Here is an 11240-nt window from a genome sequence, read left to right as displayed (position 1 = left end):
TTCATTTACTGCATGTGTTACTCATCCCTTTTTGTAAGAGAGCAACACCCAAAACCCTGCCCAGCCAGCTGCTGGAGAGCTGTACATATGGTGGGACAGCCACAGAGGGTCTGGGCAGGGACCCCAGCCATGCAAGGGTCTGAGCCTGCCCCAGTCACGCTGTCTCTAGAGGTACTAGAAGGCAAGGCATGGAAGGTATGCTGAGAGGCAGAGAGCACATGAACAGTGCAGATTTTATAGGGCAAAAAGGCTTTCTCTTGCTCTGCCATGCCAGGGGTAACACGTGGTGACAGCTGCCGTGCACCCCAGGTCAGAGGTGCTTGGGTATCCCATTCTGAGGTGGGCAAGCAAGGCATGAGACCCATGGGTGCTTTAGGTCTGAGCTTAAACTTCTGTAGCAATCCTTGTACCTTCCTGGGATTACAGGTTGCACAATTTTACAGGCTGTTCTTGACATGTGGTTTGTAGCCAAGTGAGCAGTAGTGTTTCAAGATGATCCCACCTTGCCAGCCATCCTGCTCCTCTGCTGGGGAGGCATCCATGCCTCCTCCACCCCAAGGTCTTGGCTGCAGCTGCTCATGGCTGTGAACAGAGACTGAGGACCTGACATGTTTTATTGCCTCGCCTTCTAATATCCATTAGCAGGGTGGGACTGCATCTCAAAGCAGTGCACCTAAACCTCCCCAATCCTTCTTGAAGGGATTGCCAGTGAGGACATGACTCAGGTTCATTACATTTTTTATACATGCTGGTTTCCTTGCAGCTCTATTGACTGGTGGATACAGACAAAATCGCTGACTGCAAAAGAACAAGTGACTGGCAAGCACTGGGTGAGTGGCCTCTGACTCTGACTGCACTGAGCTGACCATGTGCTCTTTCTAAAATATTCATTGGGTTGATCCAGTTTTGCTGGAGCCAACAGGTCATCCCAGAAACAAGCACTACTCAACTTCATCCAGTAATGGGACACCTGAAAAGTTCTTATTGCCCTTATCTTTGAATTATGAAAGATCTTTCCTCCTCATAGCTCTTTAGCTACAGATTTTATGTTGTCAGGGCACTGAAGGCACCCATAGGCCTTGGTGGCCCTAACCACCCTCTTTTGCTTCCCTTCACCCTTTCCCATCGCCCAGCCAGGACACCCAGCACCCACATTTGGGCCAGGGCTGCAATGGAGCTTGAGACTGGCACCACTGCAGCATCACTGGGGCAAGGGATGGAAATGGAGCACAGCGAGGCTGCTCAGGGTCAGTGAAACCTTCAAATGTGCTCATGGCCCTGACACATATCTTGCAGGTCTTGCCAACATGAACACATTGATATGAAACTCATGGTGATGAAGAACCATGAGCCACCCAGATCCACATGGCTTGTTCTGTTTTTAAAGTAGCAAACTACTCATTCCTTGTATCTTAGTAGTGTCTGTTAATTACTGTGCCAAAAAGTAGTATTTCCTTAACTGCATCAAAATGTTTTCTCTGATGCAACTACAATTACCAAATCAAGAGCTTCACCACAAAGCTTTATTCAGGCAGTAAAGCCAAGCAAACCTCCATGTAGCTCTGTCTAAGAGGTGTTCAACTCCCGAGTGTCTACCAGGACTAATGAAATGCACTATAGAAACTCTGAAGGGCTTATGTCAAGGAAGAAATGGGAAAGAAACAAACAGTGAATTTATAAATCCTATCTAGTGGAATGGGTATAGATTTATGGATTGGTAAATTGAGTTATCCCAACCTGGAGACACCTGATATTTAGTTGCAAGTTTTCCTTTTACCTCTCAGTTTACGCTGAGTGGTGCTGAACAATAATCTTTTGTTCATGGTAAATGTGGCCAATTCCTCCAGAGGAGAACTGATCCTGCCTAGCAGGGATCATATCAGCATTGCTCTGCTGCCCTACCAGGCCTGAGACTGCCACAGCCACCTTCCTTGGTGGGGGGGGGGGGTGCGGAACAAAGCTCTCAGCTGCTGAATCTGCTTTCGGAGCTCTCCTGAAGACAACTGGATAGCTGGAGCCACTTTTCCTTCAAACTTCCAGGTGACAGAGCCTAGAGGCCATCTCTGACAAATGCCAGCCACGCTGGTTGTGCCTTTTCGGCTTTGCCTGCTTCTGACTCCTTCTTGTCTTCCACTCCTAGCAGCAATGGTGCAGCACACCCGGATAAAGCTGTGGGAAAAGGCACAAGAGAAGTGTGTGGGGAGTCAGAACTACTTGGAAAGGAGAGGGATGGAAATGCTACATTGATCTGTCAGATAAGGACATTTGGCACGCAGCTCAATGACGGTGAGGAAGAGCATTCCTCTTCCAGATTTTTACTCATCTCCAGCAGCCTGCAAGCCTTGTTTTGCCAGAGCTGTGAGGTACAAGCTACAGTCACTTGAATGATCCAAAGAGGGGTTGGGAGAAGGCAAATAAAAAGCTGAGCTGTCAATTATAGACTTCTGAAAGAAAAATTCATATATAGCTGTAAGGATCTGTTGCAGACCCTGATGTGGTGTAAGATGAGCTAAATTAGAACGTTACATGTTTTCATTATTTTGGGGTTTTGGTTTTCTTGGATAATACTCTGCTTTATGCAAGGTGTTAGATCACTGCTTACCACTGACTACAACTACATCACCCACATACATCCTCTTTTCTACCATGAAAATTCCAGGTGTGACTTCAGGGCGCCATATTTGACCCAAACTGCTGTGCCCAGGCTTCCGTCAATCTGGGGGTGCTGGGTCTGTCTGCAGTCTGTCCAAACGCTCCAGAGCTGCATGTGGGGAGTCGTGCTGCAATAATTTCGACAGTTTGGGGACAATTTGTTGGGCTTGCAGAGCCCCTTGTGCCCTGCATCACACTAGGCACATGGCTCCAGCTGCCATGTGCATGTGTGGTATGAGGGGCATGTTGGCAAATCACTGGATTTGCTTTTTCCAGGCAGGCCTTGCTTGCATGGCAGAGCTACCAAAAGGGACTCAAGGCTTCCCAAAACACCTGGATTTCTTAGGTGCTTGCTGTGCAGCACTTCCCAGGCTGCCTACAGCGATGTTAGTGCAGTCATGAGGAGCAGAGGGAGGTGCAGAGCAGACCCACAACCCAGCCCTGGCTGGAAGAGCTGCTTGGGCCACTTTGTGCATGAGCCATGCCAGTGGGGTCACCCCAGAGTGCATTTGGGGGGACAAACCCATAGGTAACGAGATCAGTGGAATCCTGGAATGCATTAGGAAGAGCACTGCCAGCAGGTCCAAGGAGGTGATCCTGCCCATCTACCCAGCCCTGCTGAGGCCACATCTGGAGTGCTGTGTCCAGCTCTGGGCTCCTCAGCACAAGAGAGACAGGGAGCTCGTGGAGCAGGTCCAGTGGAGGGCAACAAAGATGATGAAGAGCATCTCTCTTGTGAGGAAAGGCTGAGGGAGCTGGACCTGTGCAGCCTTGAGAAGAGATGACTGAGAGCTCTCATCAGTGTCTGTAAGTGAAGAGAAGGTGCCAAGAGGACGGAGCCAGGCTCTGCTTGGTGGTGCTGAGCAATAGGAAAAGACACAATGGGGAGAAACCCATGCACAGGAAGCTCCACCTGAACGTGAGAAAAAACTCCTTTACAGTGTGAGTGACCACACACTGGAACAGTTTGCCCGGAGAGGAGACTAGGGAGTCTCCTTTACTGGAGATATTGAGAACCACTTGGACACGATCCTGTGCCATGTGCTGTTTGAGCAGGGAGATCGGACCAGATGTCTCACTGTAGTCCCGTCCAACCGGACCTGTTCTGCGGTTCTGCCTGCCCAGCACCGTCAGGCCCTCGGTTCTCCCGGAGCCCCGGAGCGCCCGGCGTCGAGCCGGCACCGCGAGGCCGGGCCGGCGCTCCACGTGCGGAGCCGCCGCCCGCCGGCACTACATGCCCCAGAATGCCCCGCGAGGCGGGGGCGGGGCCGGACTGGCGAGTGGGCGGGACCAGAGCCAAGAGACCGCGCCGCGATTGGACGGCGTCCGCCCGCCCTTCGCGTCACGTGCGCTCGCACCGCCCGCTCTCCACCCCCCCCCCCCTCCCAGTCACTCAGCAACGGCGCGCGCGCGCGCGCGGCAGCGGTCCCCCCCTTCCCCCTCCCCGCCCGTTTTCCCCCCCCGCGCGCTCGTCACGGAGCGCGTCCCGCTTCCCTCCGCCCCTCGCGCGAGCCGCCGCCGGGAGCCGCCGGAGCCGCCTCGCAGGAGCCGCCGGGAGCCGCCATGGCCGAGAACGCCGCCGCCACCGGCCTGGAGAGCCACCGCATCAAGAGCTTCAAGAACAAGGGCCGCGACGCGGAGGTGCGTGTGGGGCCGGCGGGGCCCCGGCCGGGCCCGGCCTCCGCCGGCGGCCGCCAGAAGAGGGCCGGACCGGGCTGGGCCGCGCTCGCGGCGGGAGGAGGCGGCGGGGGAACGCCTGAGGGGTTTTTTCTTCGCCGTCATGCGGGCGGGCGCGGCCGCCGGGGGGCGGAGGCGGCGGCGGGGAAGGGTTGGCGCGGCCGGGCCGCCCGCGGGCCCCTCCGCCCGGCTCGCCGGGGCCCGGGCAGGGCCGGCGGGATGCGGCACCTTCTCCTCCCGCGGCGCTCCCCGCTCCCAGCCCGGCGGCCTCCCCGTCTTGCCGCCTTTCCCGTGCCCGGGGCTCGGATGGGGCCTCGGACAATGGTGCCGGCCGCCTTTGTGCCGCCCCCCGGGGCGGTGGCGGCCCTTCCGCCGGGGCTCGGGGCTGCCCTGCCCTCGGCCCGCGGTGCCGCTGCCGCGGACGGAGGCCTGTGCTGGTGCCGGGGACCGCTCCCACGCTCTGGTGAGCCTGGTTATAGTGGGTTGTGCCGGCCCGTTTTGTTCCTTGTCCTACCGTGTATCAACCCTTTTTTCTTTTCAATTTTTATATTTTATTTTCAAATGCTGGTAGGCACATCAGTAATGGTTTGCTGGGCATCTGCGTCTAAATGGGAAAGGAGTGCGGTGCTGGATGAGGCTAATGGGGTAGTAGTTTATTCCCCCGAATTTGAGAGTTTCAGGGTTATTGGGAGCTTATTCCCCAGAGATGCTCCAGAGATCTTCGAATCTGCGTGTCATTATTGGACACATCTTCAGTTCTACTCGCAATTGAAAGAGGAAATCCCAAATCTCGTGTTGAAGTTTCTGTAATAGGAGAGGAGAGGGGAGGGAGCTCTGAAATCAGGCTGGGATTGAAATCGGCTTAGGATTCGCTAGAGTGAAAACCTAAATATGTGTCAGATTACTTTGACTTCACCTGAGGGTGTTTTCCAACCTTCTGTCGATTTTATCACGTAACTTTTGTAATCGGTAGACTGGAATTTTAGTCCTCTGAAAGCACATTTTGTATTTTAGGAGAATTCACACTTCTGCTGCTATTGTTTGGGTGGAGACAATTTTATGCAGGTCAGGCTTAGCAGCAGCAGTGTCTTTAAGATGACATTCACAGTCTAAAGTAATCTTTAATTTTTATTTAAGTCTGTAACAGTGAATCTTTCTTACAGAAAATCTTGCATGTAAAAAGTATGATAACTTCAACACTTCTGGCTAACATTAGTAAATGTTAGAAAGTAACTAAAAATTGCCCATCCTTCTGTTTAGCAGTTGCTTCTCAGGGTAAGGAGGGGGCGTGGTGCATTTCTTTTTCCCCTTCTCATCCAGTGAGGCTCTTCCTGCTGCTCCTCATTCATTTTGTCCTTGTCTCATCTCTCCGTATTGGTTACCGGCTTTGTTGCTGCTTTCTCAGTCACTGGCCTGAATCCATCAGAGCTCTAAACAGGGAAAGGTTAGGTATGTTTGTGCCTAGTGTGAACTGATCTGTCATCCATGCTTGCTTATATTATAGCATGCCCAAGACTAGGGGAATTGAATGTCTGCCTCCATGGGGAGGAAGGAGGGAATGGATCGCCTCAGCTTTGCTGAGATTACTTCTGCCAGGCCAGCTAAGGTGGCTTAGCTCTCATTTCCCCCTGAAGGGGAGTAATTATTTTGGAGCAGTGTATTTGCTCTTATGGAGAAGCATATCCCTAGGGTTCACTTCCAGTGTGCTGAGTGATTCCCTTTCTGTGGCTGAGCCTAAGACTGGTGCAGAGCTCCAGTAATGGTAATGTCGTTAAAGCTGTCATATCTGCTTTTGAAAAGGGTTCAAATCTAGGTAACGTATTTTTTTTGCACTAACAAGTAGATAAAATGCAGAGGTATTTTAAAGTTGTATACCCATGGAGAGATGCTAAAATGAAATTTAGGTTCATTTAAAGGACTTTTAAAGATTGGAAATGTTTCAGTGTCTTTCAAAACAGCTTAATTTGTATTAAATGTGTGAGATTTTCTACTAGACCTCCTTTTTGACTCTTTTCTGATCCGGGTATTTAAAAGTTCATGTTAGAAATACCCTTCTGGAGTAAACTTTATCTAACTTAAGCCTCTAAAACTAAAACAATGTAAATTAAGTTTAGAGCAGAGAATGAATGAGCACAGCAGAGCTATATAATTGCCATTAGTTACTGTGCCTCTCTTGAGGAACTGGTACACAGACTGACCTGCTGATTGCACAGATTGTCTCTGTGTAGTGAAAGTTATTGGCTCTTCACAAATTGTTTGTTTTCTAAATCAAATATACCTAATTCCCAACTGTCAGCGATTAAATACACTTGGTTTGCTCCCTGTACTGCAATAAAGAGTTTGACATAGAGAACCTGCCTCCAATTTTCTGTGCTCAGCTTTGGAAATCAGAAGGCATCAGTGCTTTCATTGGCATTGATCTACACCTTCTCATTTTGTCAAATTCCACCAAAGAGAAATAAAGTGTTTAGAATGATGGCATAATAAATCATGGTCTGATATCTAGATTATATCCTCTGGATAATTTGAAATATTCAAAGCTGTACAGTCTCAGCTTCAGTTTGAAAACAGTGGCACTTGAGTCACCTTCTGCCTGGAAACAGTCATTGCCTTTGAACACACCAGGCTTGAACACATTCTTTAGTAATCTTCCTTTGACTGCTATTAAATACTTGAGAGTTACTATTGATCCCCTCTGGGTACAGACTCTTCTGGCAGACCAAAATATTACTCCTTTAATTTGTACTTAACTCATATTTTATTACTGGATTTGCTGGGACATATAATTCTCTTTGCTTTTTCTTAATGCAACTTTAAGGGAAACAAAAGATAAGTAAGTACTTTTGGATTTTGCTGTGCACCCTATGCAGCTTCTCATTGTGAATTTCTAAGAGCAGAGGAACAGATCTGTTGTGCAGAAATCAAAGGTTCTGAATCTTTGACCTCTACAGGTTCATTCTCCTTCTTCTAGTTTCAAGTTTGGGTGGAAGTTCCATACCTCTTTGTTGTCCTCCTCTTTTAGGGAGGTAAAGTTGTTGATACTGAACTGGAATTTTGAATTTGGGGTATTAATATTCAAAAAAATATATAGCCCTCAAAAAGGATAATGGCAGTATCAAATGCCACAAATTAAGTGTTCTTCACTTAATGCGAGTTTCTGTTCTTTCTTTAATTTGTGAGATTTTTCTATTTTTATAGGTACTGACATGTGATAAACAGCAGACAAAGTTAACCTCAGCCTGCAGAGCAGATCAGTAGGGAGCCAAGACTCTCATGGCTTCATCTGGACAAACAGTTGCCAGTTCTCTCCTTACTGTCTTCTGAATTCTGTGTTCTCCTGAGATGTGAAAGAGGTTTTTGAATTGTTGCACATAAAATGAGAAGGTTTTCCTGTGTTGATTATGGACATGAGTCTTAAGTCTCAGTGATGTTTTTTCCCCTAAATATCCAGCACTAATTATTCCAGTACAGTTGAGGCTTCACAGGAAAAAATTAAACAGTTGCAATCACTTAATTTGTGACACTCATTGTAACTGTGTTTATTTGTTTATATTGATATCTAAGCTAGCCTAGCTTTTAGAAAACCTAATTTGAACCTTCTGATTTTTGCAGTTCTTCAGCTTCATTCTTTGCTTACTAACATCCTTCCTAGCATTATTTACTCCTTCAATGTTTTGGATTAGAAGTGTTGCTTATTCTTTATTACAGTAGCAGGCACCCATTTGTTGACTCACAGTTCTGATGTTTAAGGTGGTGGATCAAACAATCAGCCCATTTCTTTCTGTCAGGATTAGTCAGCATCCCTGACTAAAACTGAGGAAAAAGTCTTGATGAGCAGAGGTGTTATAATTTGTAGGGCTGTCTGCATGATTTGGTGTTGTTTTTTTGTGTGTAATAGAATGAGATTGTGTGGTCATGAAATTAGCAAAGTGCATACTAAATTGAAACTACGTGCTCTCATTTAAAAGAAAACCAACCAAGGAGAGAAAGAAACTCAAACCCTAGAAGGGAGTTAACATATTATAAACTGAATAACTTTATGAAAAAACACTTCAATGACTGGGATTAAAATTTCCTTTTTGTATACTTATCATACCCCAGTTATAAGTCAAAAGAAGACAAGTCCTTGATCTTCTGTTGGTTAGGCTGTCGGCTTATCCTTCTGAGATTTGCTGAGGGCCATTTACCAGAAGGAAATGTAGCCACTGTGTCATCTTTCACCTACTCGTGCTCTTATTTGATTTTTAGTTTCTGGAGTCCTGGTCACTGATGTCTTTTTCCCATTTACAGGCAGTTGTGTGATCTATAAATCTGTATCACCTTTGGGATCAGGAAGTTTGAAGGATACATTTTTATTCTGTACCTTCAGCATTCTCACCCCAAATGAGGCAGAGAGAGAAAGTGGGCTTAGCCCAGATCTCCGTCATCAGCTCTGGCAGATTCAGTGTATTTACTGCTCCTGCATTGCTAACAGTGAGGTTCTAGTTTTTGAGGATGCTTGAATTCAGCCCCATTTTTCTGTCATGCTGCCATCAATTTTTTGTGAGCAGAGCAACATTGTTCTGGGGAGGCCAAATCGGTGCGGTCTCTGGGCATCTGGGAAAAGGTACAGCTTGGCTTAAAGCCCTATTCCTGTCAAGTGTCAAAGGCTTTTTGCAGTGGAGGCTCCATACCTGTACCTGCACAGTGTTGGCAAATGAGTACACAGGCTGCTGCCAGCTCATTTCTGGGTGCTGTTCTGTGCACTAAGTAGAGTTTTTGCTGTCTCCCCATATTCCCCTCCAAGGCTTCATGAAACGAGTATGCGTTGTAGCAGTCCCAGAAATCCTGCTACTCCCAGCCACTTTGTACCAATGCAGTTTCTTTCAAAATTTCACAGTACGGATTGGTCAGCTCTCTGTGTTTCACTTGGACACAGGAAAGGATACCAGAAGGGAGTAGGGATTTAACAACTGGTTTAGGTGGGTTTAAGGTACTATGGACCTCCTGTAAGGTTCACTGGCTTGCTGAGTCTCAGTAGGTAAAGTGAAAACACAGGTGTCAGGTAACTTCCTGTTGGGGACTAGATGTGATACAAGATCCAGTACTCTCATGAAGAGTTTAACTCCAGCTGCTTCTTTATTACCCTTTAAACCCAATAGGTATACTCTTGGGAGAACAAAAGTGTACATGTTTGTACCTTGGAAAGAATTACATAGGTAGGAAGTAAGGTTCAGATGTGGGAAGCCTCTTTAGTTGCTATTGCTGCAGAATTTTCCAAACTTTAGTCTTCAAGTAAATAGTTCAACACTGTGAAATGTTTGTGAATCTTGGCAGAAAGCAAACACCTTATAAGTCCATTTCGATGTACTGTGTAGTGTTTTCCGTCAGGTTCAAAATCAGTTGAATCCATTGCATTTTAAAAGATTTAAATACACAGATACATTAGGAAATCATTGTTTATTTACAAAATACCTGTGGAGAATGCAATTTGGAGATGGTATCTTGTGATGAACATAATCTTCATAAGCTGATTGGGATCTGTGCTTGCTGTATTGAGGCCCAGTTATTGCTGTTTGCTGTTGTGATACACCAAGCCTCTGGTAATCTTCCTGTAATTACAGAATTTGTTTTTCTTCATTTTTGTGTATTTCTAACACTATAGCAGTGGCACTGGTATCTCTAAAGCTTCTTTTATGAAAGGATTGATTTTTAATTTGTAGAACATTGAAGTCTGATCACAGCTGGTAGCAGTGTAACAGACTAGTTTTAAAGGTCTCTTTAACTATTTTTTACATAAGTTCTTTGAGGCCTTTATAATTGTACTGTTCCAGCACATATCTAAGCAGGATGTGCTGTCCTTTAAAACGGCGTTATATGAAAAGACAGCAATTAGGAAGATGCAGCAGCTACAAGTAACTGATCAGATTTGTATTTGTTGTGGGATTAGAAGTGGAATGAGGCATCTAATTTATAACAGGCTAGAGGAGGTGATGAACTAGTAGATAATGGGTTGTGTCATCAAGTAGTAAAGACAAATTATCAACTGACCTGATTTGAAAAAGAAATCCAAAACCTGTATCTTTTCCAATAATAGAGTCTGTCAGTTGTTTCCAAAATACCTGGCTGTGGGAAACTCTGATACTGAATTGATGTTCCTGCTTACCAATATAATAGCAGAAACTGGGCTTTGTATTCCATTTCACAAAATTTGATGTGGGTAGTCAAAAGCACTGGTATCTTCCAAAAAGTTAGTCCTGCATCAGAACTGTCTGTGCCTTGGAGTGAACTAGTTGCAAAGCTCTTCATGTTTCTTTAATTTTCTGCTCCCTTAGCTTCCTGAGCTAGCCCTTCACATCTGGAGAAGACCAGTGGTGGCTCAAAGAGGTCAGTGTGAAGGGGAGAAGGTATATCTTGTCTAGTGGTATTTAACTGTTGGATTGTTATCCCTTCACAATCTGATTAACACCATTAAATCTGCTGGGGAGGCTCCTTGGCTCACCTGACACTTGTCTCCCTTCTCAGGCTAAGCAAATGTTGCAGTCAGCTTTGAACTTGATTTTGTGTGTATTTAAAAAGTACAGCAAGTACAAAATAGGAATATATAATGTACTAGTGTCTGCAGAACAGGAGACAAATTTGTATCTTCTTCATTCAAACACCTGTTACTGAATTACTCATTTCCCTCATACTCTGTCATGTCTCATCAGCTGAGGACCTCTTCTTGAGCATTTTTAACCTTTGTTATTGTCAGATTCAGTAACAGGTGGACTTTGGAGGTGGTGATAGAGTAAGTAATTCTCAAAATCCACTGGAAAACCAGCTTCCTTTCAAGACTTGTAAGCCTTGATGGAGATGTGTTTTATTGAGTGTTCGAGCCCCACTGCAAACTTGCTGGTGTGGAACATAGAGCTTATCTGTGTGAGGAGAAG

At 46.4% G+C, this 11240-nt stretch overlaps 1 protein-coding gene across 1 annotated transcript in view; it reads left to right on the top strand.

Annotated features, from left to right (window-relative positions):
- Positions 1-4072: 4072 nt before the first annotated feature.
- KPNA3 (karyopherin subunit alpha 3) overlaps positions 4073-11240 on the top strand; it is a 47643-nt gene continuing 40475 nt past the window's right edge. Inside the window, exon 1 of the mRNA XM_030955440.1 lies at positions 4073-4293. Within this exon, the coding sequence (XP_030811300.1) occupies positions 4216-4293 (78 nt within the window). The 5' untranslated portion in view covers positions 4073-4215. The remainder of the gene's footprint in view (positions 4294-11240) is intronic.

Source organism: Camarhynchus parvulus, chromosome 1 (assembly GCF_901933205.1).
Source record: "Camarhynchus parvulus chromosome 1, STF_HiC, whole genome shotgun sequence".
In the NCBI taxonomy this organism is placed as follows: domain Eukaryota; kingdom Metazoa; phylum Chordata; class Aves; order Passeriformes; family Thraupidae; genus Camarhynchus; species Camarhynchus parvulus.
Note: the sequence above shows the minus strand (reverse complement) of the source record. Positions and strands in the feature narration are given on the sequence as shown.